The following is a 21,592-nucleotide window of genomic DNA, read 5'->3' as shown; positions in this document are numbered from 1 at the left end:
GCTGCCAATCAGTGCCACCTATCAGTGCCCTTCAGTGCCACCTATCAGTGCCACCTATCGGTGCCCTTCAGTGCCAACTACCAGAGCGCATCAGTGGCACCTATCAGTGCTGCCTATCAGTTCTACCTATCAATGCCCTTCAGTGCCACCTATCAGAGTGCATCAGTGCCACCCAGCAGTGCCCATTAGTGCCACCTATCACTGCCCATCAGTGCCACTTATCAGTGTGCAGCAGGGCAGCCTATCAGTGTGCCCATCAGTGAAGGAGAAAAATGACCTGTTTGCAAAAACATTATAACAAACTATTTTTTTTCTTTTCATAATTTTTGGTCTTTTTTTGTTTATTTAGCAAAAAATAAATACCACCAAAAGAAAGCTCTATTTGTGTGAAAAAAATTATAAAAGTGTCATATGGGTACAGCGTTGCATGACCGCGCAATTGTCATTCAAAGGGCGACAGCGCTGAAAGCTGAAAATTGGCTTGATCTTGAAAGGAGTACAAATGCCCTGTAGGCAATTGGTTAATTATGCTCTATATTATTAACTTAAACAGAAAGGAAACCATAAAAGAATTCCAGGAATCCAATAGGATTTGCAGGAAAGGGGATTTTACAGATTTCTTCAAAAAGTTGGACTTTCCCTGAAAATCAGCAGCGATGTCCCGAGAGTACTACATTGCAAATTCAGGATTTTTCCTGTTTTCATGTCTTTGTCGGATTGTGTAATCCCCTCTCTGTCCCTCCTCCCTTCTGCAAACACCTGTTGTGAAAGCCTGCTGTTTGTTTGACCATTTACAGGAATTCACCTCATCCTCTCCTCCCAAAGTCCATGTGCCTACAACACCCTCTTATATCTACACAGGAGCTGGCCCCTCACTAATAGACGGGACAGCAGAAGAGGCAAGAGAGGTCCCCAGACTCCCGGCAACATGATGCTGCTGCTTCTACTGGGCAGCTTAGCAAGTAAGTAATTAGGCTTTATTTACTAAAACTGGAGAGTGCAAAATCTGGTGCATCCTCTACATAGAAACCAATCAGCTTTCAGGTTTTATTGTCAAAACGTAGTTGAACAAACTGAAGCTGGAAGCTGGTTGGCAACCATGCACAGCTGCACCAGATTTTGCACTCTCTAGTTTTAGTAAATCTCCCCAACAGAGTTATAATTATTTCTCTGACTGCCCCTTTTTTTATCAATGACCCCTGCCGATTTCACACTTTGAGGGGTGATTTACTAAAGGCAAATAGACGGTTCCCTTTGCTAGGGAATTTGCCCCAGAGTTTAGTGAATTAGATGAAGCTTTGCTGACTTCCATCATCCAATCCCGCCCAAGCAAAAATGCAGTTTTTATTATTTGCTAGGCATGTGATTGGGAGTTCTTTGCAAAGTGAAATTTCCCCGCATTCACTAAGCAGTTGGGGAAATTCACTTCCAAAGTAAACAACCTATTTGCCTTTAGCAAATCAACCCCTTTGTCTTTCAATAAGAGCCAGCCAAATGGTGGTAGAAGTAGAGAAATGTTGGCTGAATTGAATTCACACATTTTTTGCTGTCGGCTAATTTGCTTTAAAGATGAAAACAATCTTCTCTTTTTTTATTTCAGTTATTATGATGATTTTTTTTTTTTTTCTGTATTTAGAGTAGTTTGGTTTATTCTATTTAGTGTGCTTTGTCTTTGTGGTGTTTTTTTGTCTCTTTTTTTTTTGTGTATTTAAGGGCTCATTTAGGCTTGTGGTTGAGTCCTGTTTTTTGCACCCCAACCACTTCAGTAAGCTGCAAAGGCAGCAGACGGGGTGTTTCCATGCTTTGTTTCATTCCCGCAAAAAACTATCTCTCCTGTCTCATTTAGACTGCATTCACATCTCTGCGTTTTGAATCGTGGGCAGATTTGCCACGATTTTGCCCACGATTTTAAAGCGCCGAGGTGTGAATGAAGCACATTTTGCAATTGCAGTGTCATGCTGCAATCGTGGCAACACATATTGCGTGAAGCTTGTTGTCCAAAAAAAGGTTCAGGAGCTACTTTTGGGTGGCATCCTTTTGCGGGTTATCGCGTTTTATCGCTCGACAATCCTTGCAATATCATTTTGCTTTTCTTTTTTACTGCCTGTCTTTTTTTGTTTTACTTGTGTGAAAAATTGCAAATAAAATTTTGCATAAATAAACAAATAAATTGCATAATGAGACTAACGCCTAGTGTACATAATGAAAAAATTTGATGAAAAATACCGCCTTGGGAGCGATCGTACGATAATCTATACGTTAGTACACAGCTTTCAAGAGTCGGTCATGGCAGTTCATGTGAAATCATCCAAAATGTTTCTCATATGTTAACAGAGCGAACAATTTTCGTGTAATTAGTATAGTATCTGTACGAAAAAAATTGTGTGACCAAGACTACGCATGCTCGGAAACGAAAGAATACATTATAATAAAATACAACACATTACATCACTTCTGAAGTTGTATTCTGTTGTACGAGAACTTTTGTAACTTTAGTAACCTATTGGTTTTCGATATGAGACTAGAATGCAAAAAATAAAAATAGGCGATTTGTCTGATATTCTCATCATGTGCACTAGGCATAACAAGGGGCCATTTTTTTGGTACAAGAACAGGTTAACAGTGTCGGCTGGTGGGTTTTTGTTTGGGGGGTGGCAAACAACCAACCCCCCATCCAGTGGCGTAACTAGAATCTTCAGGACCCCGATGCAAGAAACCATGAAGGGCCCCCCTGAACCCCAGCCAGGGCCCTTCCCTCCGAGCCCGGCGGTGGAACTCCAGGGCGTGGTCACAGGTATGACCTTTGTGAGCCCTGTAGTTCCACCACTCGTATCAGTATTTTTTTTTTATTATATTTTTTACATTTTTAGGTGCCCCATTGGGGGACTGTCCCTAGGCAGGATGGGGTCCCCGTCCCCAGTAGAGATGAAGTCCTTTTCTCCAGGACAGATGAAGTTACTTTCCCCAGGTGAGAAGGGGTCCCTGTCCCCAGGGGAGGTGGGGGCCCCTGTCTCCACTTGAGAAGGGGTCCCTGTTCCCAGGGGGAGATGGAGGGGGTATGTAATGGCGTGTGGGGGATGGGGTCCTTTCAATCACTATGACCAAGCTGCAGGCCACGCACTCATCCATGTTGGCCTGGGCTCCATCCAGTGTGCTGGACAGGTGATCAGCATATCTCCCAGAAAGACCTTTCATCATCTGTGTATGACGGGGGAGGAGGGGGGCTGGCAGACAAGCCTGCAGTGTCCTCCGGGGAGCTCTCATAGGGCTGCACTGCATCTGTGTGCTTAAAGTTTGTTTACCCGGGAGAAGTATGCAGTGCAGTGTGGGCTGGACTCAGGGGGGGCGGGACTCTGGCTGGGGAGAACAGACATTGGACTGAGCGGCAATGCATGGAGCAGGAGAGGGGTACTCTGAGGAGCCAGCCGAGGACACAGGTCATGTGGGGAATGCACAACTAAAGAGCAGCCAGTGCGATAGTCAAGCATGGAGCTCTGCTAGTCACCCTCCAGCCACCCGTGTGCATGGTGCACTGGTACCCCTAGCCGCCTATGCTGCTGCTGGCCATATGTAGAGGGGGTTGCATGGGCCCCCTGCATCACAGGGCCCGGTTGCGGTCACTACTGCTGCACCCCCTATAGTTACGCCCCTGCCCCCATCGAGGCAACTCAAACCCCCCCCGCTGCTGTCTGCCAGTAGGTCCACCGACACTATCAGACGTCCGAGGAGTGGCGGGGATTGGGCATCTGAGGAGCAGCGGTGGGGACCGGGCATCTGAGGAGCAGTGGTGGGGATTGGGCATCTGTGGAGCAGAGGTGGGGATCGGCAATCTGAGGGGCAGCGGTGAGGACCGGGCATCCATGCATGGGCTCTTCTACTCCTTGCTTCCACCGTCTCCTCCCCTCCTCATAGGTGTCCAATAGGAGTGCCTGTCCTTTCAGTCAATCGGGTGATGGGTATCAGACCCGCTACCCCATTGGCCTGGAGGAGTATAAGTGTTACAACAGCAAATATTAATTTGCTGTTGTAATACACCTGAGTGGGATCGTAGTGCACTCTTTGCAACTCCCACTCTATTTTGAAGCCCATTAGAGTCTCTGGCTCTAATAATTTCCTTTAAAAAAAAAAACCTGGTCGCTCTAATTAATGCGACTGGTGACCTGAAAGTGGCAGGGTGCATGATTAGGGGCGGCCTTGGCAGCAATGGATAGATTAATGCTATGCATGAATCCATCCATTGCATATAGGGGAGTGGCGAGGGGAGAGGGGGCGGTGCCCGGGCACCCCTAATGGACGGGCTGCCACTGCAGGTCAAGGATAATAGGAAGGAGTTCTTTAGCCCTATGGGGTTGATTTACTGTGCAAAATTGAGTGCAGCTCTACATACAAGCCAATCAGATTCCAGGTTTTATTGCCAAAGCTTAAAGAGGAAGTAAACCCTAATGGGTTTACTTCCTCTTTTTTTCCCTGCAAAGGTAAAGCATAATGGACTACTATGCATCGCATAGTAGCTCATTATGTGTCACTTACCTGACACAGGAGCCAGCGAAGTCGCCGCTGATCCCTGTAGTCCGCCGCGTCCATCTTGCTGGTGGCGTCTCGCAGCTCCGACCAATGACAGCGGCGCAACCGCGATGACGTCACTCCCGCGCATGCGCACGGGAGTCGCGCCTCGCAGCTCCGTTGCTGTCATACGGCGAAGCCGCGATGACGTCACTCCCGCGCATGCGCACGGGAGTCGACAAATTTGGCAAATCCATTCTTGGATTTGCCGCATTTAGTGCGCCTGCGCGCCGCTGTCTACGGCGCATGCGCCGTAGACAGCGGTGCCCATTTTCGGGCAAATATCTCCTAAACCATATAGGTTTAGGAGATATTGCTTGGACCTACAGGTAAGCCTTAATCTAGGCTTACCTATAGGTCCAAGTTGTTTGGAAGGGTTTACTTCCCTTTTAAAGAGGAAGTAAACCCTGATGGGTTTCTTCTACTTTGTCTCCCTGCAAAGGTAACGCATAATGGGCTACTATGCATCGCATAGCAGCCCATTATGTGTCACTTACCTGACACAGGAGCCAGCGAAGTCACCGCTTTTATACTGTATGTAATGTGTGTGTTTCACTTTTTGAATTTGGCACTGTTCTCCGTCCCCGTGCGTCGCAATGCTCGCAGGGAATGGAGATCGGCTCCGTGATAGAACGAGTGGAGCACGGCTCGCTCGTACAGCCGGGGGACATAGCTGGATCCAGGGGACAAGGTAAGTAACCTCTCCCTGCATTCAGCGATGCGGTCCCGAGACTGGCTTGGGGTTACTGCTTTTGGTATAAAATTTCCACCCCGAGCCAGACTCGGGAACACCGCCAGGGGGGTTAAAGAAGAAATAATGCGTGCTGCACGGGGCATCTGTTCTCTACCTGGCACGGATCAGATACAGATGGGGTTTCCCCTTTAAACTGATAATTCCTCATAATGACACCACCTATATTGCTACCACCATTCCAGAAGGACAAGATATCCTGACTAAACTGGGTCTCCTGGATCCCAGTAACATTCCTCGCTCCCCTCTGGAACACCCCTGCTTCAGCGATGGTCACAGAACAAGACTTGAAATTGCTCAGTGGAACTAATATACATCTTGCTTACCCCTGAAGGTTGACCAGAAGAACTTTCCCTTTACCCCATTCTACTTTCAACAGAACAGAACAGAACAAATCTTTTTTTATTTTTTTATTTTTTTCCAGACTTCTCTATTTTTTATATATTTCTTAATCTTTTTTTTTTTCTGAATTTTTAGTCCATTAATGCAAAGATTACTATTCCATATATCAAAACGAACAGAATCTTATTTAATACTGCATTTATTAGTTATAACTGCTATAATAAAATGTCATTCTTTCATACAGGTATATCATTGCTGGAGCCCATAATTACCCAACACTGCCACCTTGTGTCTTTTATTGGAACTGCAGTACTTATTGCCGTTTTGATTGAATACAATGGGATTGCTCCACTTAAAGAGGAAGTAAACCCTTCCAAACAACTTGGACCTATAGGTAAGCCTAGATTAAGGCTTACCTGTAGGTCCAAGCAATATCTCCTAAACCTATATGGTTTAGGAGATATTTGCCAGAAAATGGGCACCGCTGTCTACGGCGCATGCGGCGTAGACAGCGGCGCGCAGGCGCACTAAATGCGGCAAATCCAAGAATGGATTTGCCAAATTTGTCGACTCCCGTGCGCATGCGCGGGAGTGACGTCATCGCGGCTTCGCCGTATGACAGCGGCGGAGCTGCGAGGCGCGACTCCCGTGCGCATGCGCGGGAGTGACGTCATCGCGGTTGCGCCGCTGTGATTCGTCGGAGCTGCGAGACGCCACAAGCAACATGGATGCGGCGGACTACAGGGGACAGCGGCGACTTCGCTGGCTCCTGTGTCAGGTAAGTGACACATAATGAGCTACTATGCGATGCATAGTAGTCCATTATGCTTTACCTTTGCAGGGAAAAAAAGAGGAAGTAAACCCATCAGGGTTTACTTCCTCTTTAAATCAATAGAAGCTCCTTTTCTTTTTTTTTTTCTTATTTAGTTTTATTTAGGTTTATGTATGTTTATTTTGACCATATTTCCTCCCCTTAATATTGGTCTGATCTAAAAGTTTTTTGATTATATTAGGTTCACTTCTTTCAACGAATACAAATTGAGCGATTCATGATAAAACCCAAAACTATACGCTCATAGTCCAAAAATCCACAGGTTTTTTTTTTTTTTGCTCCACCCTTAGGTGTAGCTATTTGGTTTCCAGTAGTTATATAATAATATAATATGCTAAACAATTCCTCTGTTAAATTTTTTCCTGATACAGATGAAAATGCCCTTCGTGGCTCCCCACGCTCTAAAATTTTTTTGGGGTTTATTTTATTTACATTTTTTTATTTAGGTAGCAACTACCATGGCTACCCTGCCCTATGCCCTTGTGATTTTTCCCCACTCAGTTACTAGTTACTCTGACCATAGGGATCTTTCAAGTTTTACTTAAATGTGATTCCATGGTTTTTGCCATTGGATTTCTAATGCTTTTTTTTTGATTAAACTCACAAACCTTATTTGTAATTTACTTAAACTGAGTTTTAGACCTGCTGGTTTAAATAAGTTTCACTGTCGGTTGGGAAATCTTTTTTTTCTCAACCCCATACTATTTTTTTTTATTATTATTATTTTTATTGTATTATTGTTATTGGCTGAACCAAAGATTTGCTGAACCATTTCTAATTTTTATATATAGATATATATATATGGTACATTTCCCCCATTATGCCTAGAAATGCATATGTTACAGAGAAAAGTAATTTCTGCCAAGTCCTTGTGCACATTGCTGAACTCGAATACACATGAACATTTCAGGTATTATTTTAACTATTAGCCCTTGTACACATGGTCGGAGATTCCGACGGAATGTTTCCTATCGGACCGTTTTGTCGGATATTCCGACTGTGTGTGGTCTGCATCGGACTGTTTCCGTCGGAATATCTGACGGACCAACTTTTCCAACTTGTCGGTAAAATTTTCAGACAAAATGCTCCGATTGGACATACTCCGATCATGTGTAGCCTACTCCGACGGACAAAGTGCCACGCATGCTCAGATCAAATTCCTAGACCAAAGCTATTGGCTACTAGCCTGAACGTAGTCCCGTCGTAACGAAATAACGTCATCACGTTATGTACAATCGGATTTTCCGACAACTGAGTCCGACCGTGTGTATGCAACATCACTTCCGGACCTCTTCCGGAATTAATCCATCGGAATTAATCTCCGACCGTGTGTATGGGGGCTTACTCTTTATGGCCCTCATTTTCTGATGATTCCCTGATCCATAAAAAGATACAATGACTATCACATTAGTATCACATAATGTTCAGGGTTTCAACTCCCCGAACAAAAGGAAAAAAGCCTTTGTACAATATAAAAAAACTTAATGAAAAAATAGTAATGCTGCAAGAAACCCATTTTATGAAAGACAATCACCCCACATTTTTCCATAAATCATTTAATCAATCGTTTTACACAACTACCTCCTCCAAGACCAAAGTAGTTGCTGTATTTTTTCACCATTCTTTTCCATTAGAGGTTCAGCAGGTTTACAAGGATCAGGACAGTCGGTTCATTATCATTAAAGGTACCCATTCAGGCAGAGACATTACAATTGCCAACGTATATGCACCAAATGATACTCAATCCAACTTCTTCATACAATTTTTTAATACACTTCAACAATTCCACTCACCACATATCATTTTAGGCGGAGACTTCAATTCAGTAACCCAACCCAACCTCGACCGCAGCAAACAAAACCCAAATTCTAAATCTTTCTCAAAAACAACTATTTTACATATAAACGATCTACAACTGACTCTTGGAGAGCATTAAATGTAGGGGCACGTGAGTACACCTTCTACTCACATCCGCATGACTCATACTCATGTATTGATCACATATTTTGTACCCTAATAATTTTAGCAAACACACAAGACGCTGCCATACTTCCTTGTTCCTGGTCAGATCACCATATAGTCACTCTTAGTACCCAATTTATTGACCTCACCTCTACCCCCTACTCATAGAGAATTAATGAATCCTTATTAACAAATCCCACCCACCAACGAGAAATTGCATTAGAAATAAAAGAATATTTTTCACTTAACTCAACACCAGACATTTCCCCATCTACACTTTGGCTAGCGCACAAAGCGGTGCTAAGAGGTCACCTCATCAAACGAGCTGCCCAATGTAACAGATTAAAATGGGAAAAAATCCACTCTCTCACTAATGACCTCAATAACCTATAGAAAAAATTCATACAAACACTCATGACCCTGATATCTTTAAAGCAATCTCCAAAAAACGTAATGAATAAAGGCCCATACACACGATCAGACTTTTGCAAATTAGCTGTTTTGGAGCAACATCCGACTGTGTGTACGCTCCATCGGACAAACTTTTTTGGTTTTCATCTGACTTTTGTTGGCTGTGCAAACGGACAAACTTTTTGACAACATAAGTCAGATGGAGCAAAGTCTGATTGTGTGTACAGAAAACCATAGGACTTTTGTACAAAGTACAAACAGGCATGCTCAGAACCAATGCAAAAGATCAGACAACAATACAGAAGTTGACCAAAGGTGGCGGTAAAGAGCAGAAAACCCACGTGATTTGGTGAAAGTTGGCTGAAAAAGTCCTGCTGTGTGTATGCAATACAAGTTCAGGGCCAACGCCCTGTGTACACAAATCCAAGGGAAAGTTTGTACAAAGCCCTATAGTGTGTATGAGGCTTTAGACTCACTACTTACATTCAAAGCTGAAAAAGCACTTAAGGCCCATACACACGATAGGACTTTGTACAAACTTTCCCTCGGATTTTTGTACAAAGGGCATCGGCCCTGAACTTGTATTGTGTTCAATCGTTGTTGTGGGGTTGTTGCGGCGATCGTTGTTGCGGGGTGTCAGTCTGACACCCGGCAACTACGATCTCAGTAAAGAGTCTCCAGGGACGCCACCAGACCACCAGGGAAAAGGTAATCCTCCCTAGACCACCAGGGATGCCAGTCAGCACAATGGATGCCAATCAGTGCCCATAATGGATGCCAATCAGTGCCCACAATGGGCATCACTGATTGGCATGCATTATTGTTTGGCACTGATTGGCATCCATTAGTACAGTATAACACCAATGCCACCTATGAGTGCCCACCTGTGCCGACTATGAGTGCCCACCTGTGCTGCCTATCAGTGCCCACTTGTGCCGCCTATCAGTGCCCACCTGTGCCACCTATCAGTGCCCACCCATGCCCATCTGTGCCGCCTATCCATGCCCATCTGTGCCGCCCATCCATGCCCATCTGTGCCGCCCATCCATGCCAATCCGTGCCAGCTATCAGTGCCAATTTGTGCCACCTATCAGTGCCCATCCGTGTCGCCCATCCGTGCCGCCTATCAGTGCCGCCTATCAGTACCACATATCAGTGTCCATCAATGCCACCTCATCAGTGCCACTTCATTGGTGCCACATCATTGGTGCTCATCAGTGCCGCCTTATCAGTGCCCATCAGTGTAGCCCCATCAGTGCCCATCAGTGAAGGAGAAAACGTACTTATTTACAAAGTTTTGAAACTGAAACAAAAAAAAAAAACATATTTTTTTTTCAAAATTTTCGGTATTTTTTTATTTGTAGCGCAAAAAATAAAAACCGTAGAGGTGATCAAATACCACCAAAAGAAAGCTCTATTTGTGGGAAAAAAATGATAAAAATTTCATTTGGGTACAGTGTAGCATGACCGCGCAATTGTCATTCAAAGTGCGACAGCGCCGAAAGCTTAAAATTGGTCTGGGCAGGAAGGTGTTTAAGTGCCCTGTATTGAAGTGGTTAAGCATGTACGCAGACGACATGATCCTCTTTCTCACACAACCAAATATCACACTACCGAACCTTCTACAGACCCTTAATACTTATGCATCTTTATCTGGACTGACGGTAAATATCTCCAAATCTACGCTCCTCCTTTAATTTCTCCTGGTCACTAGAATCACTCCCTTACTTAGGCATCTTTCTCACTCCTAATATCAATGATTTATCTTCCAAAAACTACATATCCTTAATAAAAAAATTAAAATCGACTCTAAAAAATCCTGTGGAAATCCTTTACCCCCCCCGGCGGTATTCCTCGGTCTGGCTCGGGGTGGAAATTTTATACCAAAAGCAGTAACCCCAAGCCAGTCTCGGGACCGCATCGCTGAATGCAGGGAGAGGCTACTTACCTTGTCCCCTGGATCCAGTGATGTCCCCCCGCTGTGCGAGCGAGCCGTGCTCCACTCGTTCTATCACGGAGCCGATCTCCGTTCCCTGCGAGTGTTGCGACGCACGGGGCCGGAGAACTGCGCCAAATTCAAAAAGTGAAACACACACATTACATACAGTATAATGTAATCTTACAGATTACATTGCTGTATGTAATTATTTCACATCCTCTTTGTCCCTAGTGGTCTGTCCAGTGTCCTGCATGCAGTTTTATATTATAAAAACTGTTCTTTATGCCTGGAAACTGGAGATTGTCCATAGCAACCAAAACTGTCCCTTTACATCAAAAATGGTTTTAGACCAGCTAGAAAACAGCGATAATAAATTGTAATCACTCGCAGAATTGAGCGATAGCGATTTGTGGGGAGATCCGTCATCAAATACTGAAAAGTAATGACAGTGACAATTCTGCAACTGAGCAAATTTTGGTGCTTTTGATTTTATTACATTATTGAATATTTTTTATTATTGTTATATTATTATTTGGTACAATTATTTATAGTTATTTATTATATTATAATTTATGATTTCATTTTTCAAACTTTATCATACCCGGGATGTCTGCTAGACTCTGGTTTGGACAGATTTAAGTGAGTTATTCCTAAGAATTACAGGCCTACAATATAAAATGCCAAATTTTCATGCAAAATAATGGTACCACTTTCAGCAGCTAAAATCTGAAATAATCATACCGCCAGGGAGGTTAATTAGTAATGCCGCCGCTATTTACATATGAATACCGGTTATTTACATGTAAACACAGGGTCTGCAGGTGAGTCATCTGTACACAACAATAGAGCAGAGCTGGGCAGCATTAGTAGCAGCACTTCACAGTGAGATATCGGGACACAGCACAGGACTAAAACTTCAAGAGACAAGGCAATTTAAACTTGGATAGTTGGTAAGTATGAGGTAGCTGCTTTGGGCCCCACAACAATGACAAGGCCCAGGTCAGCTGCCCCTTTTGCCCTGCCTTAAAGGTGACCCTGTGGCAATACATTTTACAGAAAATTACAGCGCTGCAGATTGAAAAAGAAATTTCATTTTTGTTAACATTAAATTACAGCATGGCTTGTTTAGTAATTGTATATGTTATAATATATATATTTTTTTAATTTGCTATATTTTTTTTCCACAAAAGTGGAGCTGGCTTTTAAGGTTAAAAAATGCCCCAATACTTGTGCTACCCCCGCCGATGAAAGCCACAGAACTAATAAGTGTTGCTTCTGTTAGTGGGCTAAGTGGCAAGTTACTACAGGGTATAACCCAAACTTTTACTCTTTACTGTTAAATGGATTAGAGAAAGACTAGAATTATACATCCTGTGGAGTTTTTATTGCTGTCTGTGTCTCGGCTAGGTTAATTCATCCTCTCTCTTTGGCCTGAAGACTATTGTCACCAAGACAAAAAGCAATTGTAAAATTTTACAGAGGGCAGGCACATGTCTTCCTGACTATTATTCATAGACAACTTATATGTGTATGGGAGCTCCAAGGTGAATCTGTGACCTAGAGGCGATTCAGTTCGCATTGTGCGCTATACAAGTATTTCATTCATTCATTCATTCAGAAAATGGACATTCAAGTACAGTACTCACATAGGGGTTGATTTACTAAAGGCAAATAGATTGTGCACTTTGCAAAGTGCAGTTGCACTCTGCAAGTGAAGTTGCTCCAGAGCTTAGTAAATAAGGTAAAGCTTCCTTTTGCAAAGAATACCCAATCACGTGCAAGGAAAATGTAAAAAAACAGCATTTTTGCTTGCACGTGATTGGATGATGGAAGTCAGCAGAGCTTCTGCTTATTTACTAAGCTCTGGAACAACTGCTCTTGAAGAGTGCAACTGCACACTGCAAAGTGCACAGTCTATTTACCTTTAGTAAATCAACCCTATAGTCTTATCAAGCAGTTCATGAGCTTTAAAGTAGTGCCTTACTGACCTCTGTAGCTACGGGCACTGTGGAATAATTTATCTTCGGTGTTTACAGCAATGCTCAAGCCTGCATGTCTAAAGGCTGTCCAGCATCATTAGGGAAAAGGATAGGATAGCAAATTGTATCAATGTCCTATTTTAACGAATAGTGGCGGCTGGTGCTATAAAACCCAAAAATCGCAGCCTTACTTTGCCCATCAAATGCAGAGACTGTGCCATCAAATGCAACCACTGTGCCATCAATTGCAGCCAGTGTGCCCATCAATTGCAGCCACTGTGCCCTCAATTGCAGCCACTGTGCCCATCAATTGCAGCCACTGTGCCCTCAATTGCAGCCACTGTGCCCATCAATTGCAGCCACTGTGCCATCAAATGCAGCCACTGTGCCCATCAAATGCAGCCACTGTGCCCATCAAATGCAGCCACTGTACCCATTAAATGCAGCCACTGTGCCCATCAAATGCAGCCACTGTGATCGCCCGCCCGCTCCCTGACTGCCCGGCACTTACCGCATCTTGGCGGGGGGTCAGGCAGCAGTTGAAGGGTGCAAGCTGTAGGATTGTGGGATGAGCAGCGGGTCAGGCGACAAGCTGTGGGATGGTGAGATGAGCAGCGGGTCAGGCGTAGGCTCCTGTGTCCATTTGTCTTTTCTTCAATCCTGCTAGGCATCCAATTGGAGCACATGTGCCTTCAGCCAATCAGATGACGGGTATTATAACCACACCTCCTGATTGGCTGAGAGGCGGTTCAGTGTTAGAAAATCGAATATTCGTTCGCTTTTCTAACACACCTGGGTGGGCTCCGAGCGCAATGCTCTGTACTTCGAATATACCTTTTTGGAAGCCTATTAGAGCCTATGGCTCTAATCAGGTCCTTCAAAAAAAACAACAACACTGCTGTAATTCAGGCGCCCGTGTCCGAAAACGGGCTGGATGCATGAACAGGGGGTGGCTATAGCGGCCATGGATAGATTCATGCAATGCATATGTAGCACTTACCCCCGAAGGAGCTGTTGGTTTTTGTTGGGCTTACCGTTACCTCACCTGCTCACTGTGTCCGTCTTAGGGGTCCCGTTGAAGAGTGGATTATAGAATATTAGCTCCGACACTTAGTCCTTTTTCTGAATGTTTATTTAACAAAAACACACCCTTTTGCAATAGAGGGGTAGAGGATAAGGGGAATTCAGGTACCTTTGTAGTTGCGAGTTAAAGGTATTTCCTTGATCCAGAGGACAAACGATTCCCACAAGCTGGATCTAGCAATCACCGGATAGGGCTCTCTAACTGACCTAGCTGCCGGTGAGATGCTCAAACAAAGTCTCTGCCACAGACTTGATAGGTTTAGCGATCTTGTTATGCAATCCTCTGCCACAGGAAGGCACAATAATCTTCTGGTTGCTAAGTTAAAGAGTTTCCCCACAGTACCTGATTCTTTCAGCCGACCCGGCGATACTGTGTGGTAGACAACCCAGGATGCATCCTCCAACTCAGTCTCCAGGCTTTTCCATGAGGCACCAGCCTTGTTGCTTGGCCCTCTTCCGAAAAGTCCTCCCCTGGATTCTCCAGTTGCATGGCTTCTCCCCTCAGGCAAGACAGCACAGGATCATCTCTGGATCAGTAGGTCCCAGAACCTCTGGGCCCACTCTTCGGTTGTGAAGCCTCAGGCTAGCCAGCCCGAGGCATTGGTCAAAGCAGCACACACCCCAGGCCAGGAGGGCCAAGAGGTGGGGAAAAACAAACCCCAGAAAATGGCGTTGGTACCTTAAGTACCCTTACCCAGAATGCACAGTGGGTAGACCACTCCCACCAGGCTGTTTCTGAGCAAAAGGGGTACCCAATACATTTAGCTTGTTGCATTTCTAACACTTACCGATGGTGACAGCGACACGCACGGCCAAGTAGAAATTAGCACAACCCAGCCAAACTGGTACAGAAGCCAGAACTTTAGCATAATTAGCCAAACCGCAGCTTCAGACAAACTTAAATTTACAAAAATAATAGCACAGCGGGTAAAATACCAGCGCTACACATGAATCTATCCATTCTACATAGAGGGGGTGGCGTGACAGAGGGGGTGACGCCCGGGCACCCCTAATCGACGGACCGCCACTGGTTGGGGGATTTCTGTATTTCTGTTAATGAAATTATTGAGCTAAGCCAACACTCTGGGGTTGATTTACTCAAGGCAAAAAGACTGTGCACTTTGCAAAGTGCAATTTCACTCTGCAAGTTACATAGTTACATAGTTAGTCAGGTTGAAAAAAGACACAAGTCCATCCAGTTAAACCTTAAAAACCTTAAAAACAAATAAACAAAATAAAAAATAATCGTGCAATCCAATATACCCAATTTTATGCCCACAATTGGTCCAGAGGAAGGCGAAAAAAAAAAAACAGCAGAGCATGCTCCAATTTGCTACAGCAGGGGAAAGAAATTCCTTCCTGATCCCCCAAGAGACAATCGGATTTTCCCTGGATCAAATTTACCTATGTTAGTACCCAGTTATATTATGTACAATCAGGAAAGTATCCAGGCCTTTCTTAAAGCAATCTACTGAGCTGGCCAGAACCACCTCTGGTGGGAGTCTATTCCACATTTTCACAGCTCTAACTGTGAAGAAACCTTTCCGTACTTGAAGATGAAATCTCTTTTCCTCTAGAGTGCAGTTGCTATAGAGCAGTGATGGCGAACCTTGGCACCCCAGATGTTTTGGAACTACATTTCCCATGCTGCTCCACTACATTGGAGAGTGCCAGAGCATCATGGGAAATGTAGTTCCAAAACATCTGGGGTGCCAAGGTTCGCCATCACTGCTATAGAGCTTAGTAAATCAGCAGAAGTTCTGCTGACTTCCATCATCCAATCATGTGCAAGCAAAAATTCAGTTTTTCTTAATTTTCCTTGCACGTGATTGGGTAAAGCGAAATGAGGTAAAGTAAAGCTTTACCTCATTTACTAAACCTTGTAGAAAGGGAAACTGCACTTTGCAAAGTGCACTGTCTTTTTGCCTTTAGTAAATTAACCCCATTGCCTGTTCTCCTATAGAACATCTGCTGAAATGTGCCACCCTGTAGATGTGCATACTGGATGATCAAGCATTCTTTTCAGCACCTCTTGGTTTCAGGTTAACCGTTAACTTTCAGATTGCACTGCATTGCATCAGACATCAATGTTGCAAAGTTCTGCTTTATCTCTGGCTCTGGTGAAGTGAAAGATAAACCATGACCAGACTTGACTGCAGGTCCTAAGAAGGAGTATTGTGTCTCAGGGATGTCAACTTTTAATTACATTGTTAACACAACATTTATTGTTGTCTATGTAGAGGCCATAACCCTTGCAGGGCGGCCTTGACTTATTGGGCTTACCAGTTACCTCCTATTGGCCTGCTCTTCCACGTCTAGGGGTTCCCAGGGTTGATACCCAACGACTTGAACGCTGACACAGATAAAGTCATTTTTAAAAGGTTTTATTTTGCAGTAGTAACATCCAATAACACAGTCTCTCATGGGAACAGAGGGCAGCCACTCGCAGCTGGGTACTTCAAGGCTGAACAGATCTCTAGCCAGAGATCATGGCAGTCAGCACGTTGACTCAAAACTTTAAACAATCCTATGAACGTGTACAAGTTGTAACTAAGGGTGAACAGGAACTTTTTTTCTCAGTACCTGGAACGTTCTCTGTCTCCTCAATGGTACTGGAAAAACATACACCCCTTGACCGGGACCCCTCACGGTGCTCCCCCGGTCCTGGAACCCGAACAGACCACACGGGCCTCAAAAACTCCTCCCCCCTGAAACCCGTGACCCACACATCTTAAGTACCCCTCCCCAGACTCCCCAGCAGGGCCCAGCACTCCCACTGATTGGTTCCGAGAAGGTTGATACTCAAAACGTCCAACCAGGCCTGGTTCTGGCTTGTCATGTGCACCTCACTGCTCACATGACCAGGCAGAACTTCCAACACAGCCCGGCCAGACTGATGTCAAGGCCAACCTACGTAATTAACCCTCAGAACCTCTACTGTTCTGAAGCAAAAACTAAATTTACATGCATATGACATTTTGTTCAAAATGTCATCCGCTACATCTATATATTACAACGTAGGTTTGTTTTGTCACAAAGATTTTGGTGTGAAAGTACAGGCGTACCCCACTTTTAAGTACACAATGGGGTTTATTTACTAAAGCTGGAAAGCGCAAAATCCAGCTCACTTCTGCATAGAAACCAATGAGCTTCCAGGTTTTATTACCAAAGCTTAATTGAACAATCTCGGGTTAGAAGCTCATTGGTTTCTATGCAGAAGTGAGCCGGATCTTGTACTTTCTAGCTTTAGTAAATAAACCCCATTGTGTACTTAAAAGTGGGACATGCCTGTATTAGGCTAGGTTTATGGCTGTAGTGGGTCAAAAAGAGCCCCAAATGGAAAAATCCCCAGGAGTCCAAAGTATTTTTTGTTTAACTTGTTACAACAAGCAGGGCAAAATACATCCAATGCATTTCAGGGGAACACAATCCCCTTCATCAGGGCTGGAGGGCTGAATGTCCTCTTTTGGGGGGAGCTGCCAAATACAATCAATTTGGGCTCAAGTAATGACAATAAAATCTGTGTCCAGCAATGCACCCCTCTACCAGTACCTCTTAGGTTTATGGCTGTTTTATGGATAGGGGTAGTGTTGAAGGGTCAGTCAACCCATAGACATAAAGGGTCCCAGGATTTAGAGTTGAACAGTTGCTTGTCTAGGAAGTAATTATGTAAAACCATCTTTCTATGATGAACGTTATGGCTTTTTTTTTTAACACATGGTATGTACCACTTCACCCATACCACACAAACTCCAGCACTGAAAGGAGGTTTGGCCATACTATTAATTTGTTAAGGCAAAGAGAAATGTGCAAAGAACAATGGAAAACCAAGAGGAATCACCAGTCATTGATCTGACAACAATAGACTAAAATGTGACTGTATGTTATAGAACTTGGTTAAAAGAATACATAAATTTAGCTTGAATATTATTATTATTATTATTAATTATCTTATACCTTACTATTGTAGCACCTTCCCAGTGTAGAGTAGGCTGGCTGCTAGCTAAATTTAGTTTAGCTCCTCTGGAGCCGGGGTTGATTATTTAGGTCTGCTCAGTGTATCACAGGCTGCTGCTCTAATTACTTCCCCCTGTATTCTAGAGCAGCCATTTTCTACCAGGGTGCTTTTGGGTTGCTTCAGGGGTGCTTTGGCAAATAACCTATTGTCAGAAAATTGTATGAAAGCCAGCGGAGGGATCAAGACTGCCTTTAAGTTACACAAAGCCACAGGTTTTCATTGTGCACCATTACAACCTTCTAACTGCTGACGTCCTAACAACCTATTATGTCATTGGTTGATAAGGGGGGCGTTGGGCCCCTGCACAACAGAATTTTTGTTTGCCCCTCTCCATCAGCACTGGGGTTACACTAGCTGAGTATGGAAATAGAAAGAGAAGAGAAACATTGGAATACCAGTGTGCAAAGGTGTGTTTGCCTTGGAAGAATAAATCACCTCTAATATTGGGTGGCCTACGTGTGTGGATGTGGCTGCATTATGTAAAACTATTAGTTTAGCTGTTTACATTGGAGTGCCATCCGAATGTACATCATTTTAAAGTGTGCCTTGACTAAAAAAAAGAAGGAAAAACCCTGTTCTAGAGGACTCTAGAATTATAGTGGGAGTAAGCAGCCTGAATATTTATGGGTCTCCAGCCAATCCCCAGGGAGGTGTGCCCAGAAGGTGGTGGAAATAAAATAAGATGGGGCTTGAGCCAGAGCAGCAGAGTCCCTGGGTCCTGTCCTGTTGGAGGAGACCCTGTGCAGGGACTCTGCTCCTGGGGCAGGATTTTTGAAGGTGCCACTTAGAAGACATCAAGGTTCCAGCTGGGGCTTCAGGTGGGGGGTCTATTCGAAAAAGCTTACTTCTGCAGTTTTTTTGGGTCTGAAATAGCTCACTGGAAATAGTACCAGGAGGAAGTTGGAAGAGAAGTGTCCAGCTGTCCTATGGTGGTGTGAGGGTGTCTCCCGCACTGGAGAGGGCCTGGTGGATATCGGAAGGAGGCAACCGATGATCCTGTGGCTATGGGAGTAATTGACCCTGTTCCTGGAAGTTAGTGACTGTGTGTAGCTCTATCCTCATCTATTTGGGAAAAGCCCTACTCTTCTGCCAACAATAAATTCTGTGAGACCTTTTTTGTAGCTCAGCAAGCTAGAGAAGAGTCCTCACAGCATTCAGATTTGCGTTATCCCATGCCCCTTCACCCCCATCAAAGTTCTATGTTCCTATAAATCCTAAAAAAGACACCCCTAGATTATTTCTTTGAGCTAGCAAAAGAAAGGAGAAAATGGTGTGTGTGCCCTAACTAGGGGAATAGAACCAAATTCACCAATGGCTCGTTCAGGGGGTGCGCTACACTATTAAACAAGACAATAATGTATGGTGTTAGATCCGTCACACTGGATGCCATGAGCAGGTTCTATGTGACGTAGAGGCTTATGATTGGCTACGATTGGCTGCTCAGCCCTGGGAAAAGGAAGGTATAAGTGTGCTGGATGGAGCTCCTAACAGATAACAGGAAGTATTTTACCGTTCTCATTAGGTTTTTTTAAGGCACTAGAAATAATCCTGGCTACGCAGAATGAAATTTTTCATTTAAACCATTGCTTATATTGTACTGGTTTATATTTTCAGTGCCATTTTCAGTCACCGTTACATTGACACACTCTTTCTTGTTCCAGTGTCCATTGCTGCCCCTATTGAGGAGTGTAACCTTGACACAGTGGCCATTGTCGGTGGCACCTACAAAGTGAGTGAAGATGGCGAAAAAGTGGAGTATAGCTGTCCAAAAGGAAAGTATCCATTCCCATCTGCTACACGTGAGTGCGAGAGGAATGGGAAATGGACAAATGAAAAGAAGAAAGCTATATGTAAAGGTAACTACTTTTTTTTTTAACTACGGCCCATTATCCTTCTGTGTTGTGTCATTACCTAACTCTCCCTGTCACTCATTGCCCTCTCCTGTGCTGTATACTCACCCACTCTTCTTGGGTAGTGTCACTCATTGCCCCCTCCTATGTGGTATCAGTGACTATCTATTCTTGAGCTTTGTCACCTATTGACCCCTCTTGTGCTTTGTCATTACCTGACTCCTCCTGGATGTTGTCTCTGTTCCCTTCTGTGCTGTATCAGCACCTGCCTCCTCCTGTGTCATTCTCTACTCCAACCCCTGTGCCGTATCCATGTCTTCATCTTCCTATGTGCCACTGTCTCCTTCTGTGCTGTGCCACTACGTACCCTATGCCATTTTAATTGCCTGACTCCCTGTCTGCCTTCTCACCTGTTGCTTGCTAATTTTATTTGCTTGCTTCCACCTGTTTTATAAGGAACGTGGAACAAAAGGGGGGGGAGGGGCGCGCAAGACCAATGGTAAACTCCAAATTAGAAGGTCTGTTTACCGATAAAAGGTCAAGCAACAAGCCAATTCTTTTCTTAGGGTTATATAGGAACCATTTCATCAGGGCTGGTTAAGGGGATAAGAATTCTTGAACTATAGAGAATGATGATGTTGGTAAGATCTCAAAATTTCCATGGATAGAAGTACACAGATTGTAGAACATTCTAAATTAAAGGCAGCTTTCAAGAGACTCTATTATTTGCAAAAACACCCCATCTGTGAAGGAAAGGAAGACTTTACCCTGTCCCACCACCTTTTCCTATGATCTTTACTCTTTTTATGCATAAAAAGAAAAAATGGGCAGGACTTTGAATGAGGCACAAAAGACGTGTCTCCATCCCTATATTGGAAAAGTTTGGGACTTTGAATGAAGCATATGACAGACCATAAACTTAATAGGCATATTTATTGTCATAACATGTACATGCAGAATTCATATATGTACAAAAATTGTCGGGAAAGATATCTAGCACATAGTATATACATGCAAAATTAATTTATGTACAAAACACGAATACATTACATATATATATATATATATATATATATATATATACACACACCCACACATAATGTGTTGGTGTCAAAGTACATGCCAGCGGCCAGTATATAGGGCTCCATATGATGAGTAAAAAATAATAATAATTAAAACTGTAGGAATATAAAAAGGTTAGGGACAGGTTCCCCACTGGACTTGGACAGTGGCATTGCAAGATGCCAATGGGGTGAGCAGGGACTACGCTTACCACTTCAGAAAGCTTCCCATTTGGGTTAGGCAGCACTTTGCTCCTCGTGGCAGATACTGTTTACATCCCTGAGTCTTCTGTCCCCTATCAATTATAGTTGTAAGTGGCACCAGAAAGGTGAGCTTCCCGATGGGCCTGTTTATGTTGTTGACCCACTGTTTCAATACAACATTCTTGGCCAATCGAGACTCGAGTGTTTACCACACCCCACTGCACCAACCCAACAAGCAGTTATTTTGGCACACCAATATCAACATTACATTTAAATGAGAATTATCTACAATTCAAGTATTCCCATTCAGAATGTTTCTAGATTGTATCAAGCCGCGTACACACGGGCGGACTGTATGGCCTACTTAGTCAGTCGAAACACATTTCAGCGGACAGTCCGCTCGTGTGTGGGCTTCAGCGGACTTTTTCAGCGTGCAGTCTGGCGTACTAAGTATTTCGGAATTTCCGTAATACTGTCCGTCATACTTTGGTTTCAGCGGACAATCCGCTCGTGAGTAGGCTAGTTCGACGGACTAAGAATGGCGCATGCTCAGAAAGGATTTACACGGCGGAAGGTTGCATTGCTGTGTATTGGACT

At 44.0% G+C, this 21,592-nt stretch overlaps 1 protein-coding gene across 1 annotated transcript in view; it reads left to right on the top strand.

The window, feature by feature from the left end:
- The first annotated feature begins 794 nt into the window (after positions 1 to 794).
- The window catches only part of LOC143983516 (complement factor B-like), a 124,500-nt gene continuing 103,702 nt past the window's right edge, over positions 795 to 21,592 (top strand). Inside the window, exons 1-2 of the mRNA XM_077483299.1 lie at positions 795 to 962; positions 19,542 to 19,736. Coding sequence (XP_077339425.1) covers positions 929 to 962; positions 19,542 to 19,736 — 229 coding nt within the window. The 5' untranslated portion in view covers positions 795 to 928. The remainder of the gene's footprint in view (positions 963 to 19,541; positions 19,737 to 21,592) is intronic.

The sequence above is a fragment of the Lithobates pipiens genome, unplaced genomic scaffold, assembly GCF_037356315.1.
Source record: "Lithobates pipiens isolate NorthernLeopardFrog02 unplaced genomic scaffold, aLitPip1_a1.2 Scaffold_1, whole genome shotgun sequence".
Classification (NCBI taxonomy): Eukaryota; Metazoa; Chordata; class Amphibia; order Anura; family Ranidae; genus Lithobates; species Lithobates pipiens.
This window is presented reverse-complemented; position numbering and strand designations above follow the sequence as displayed.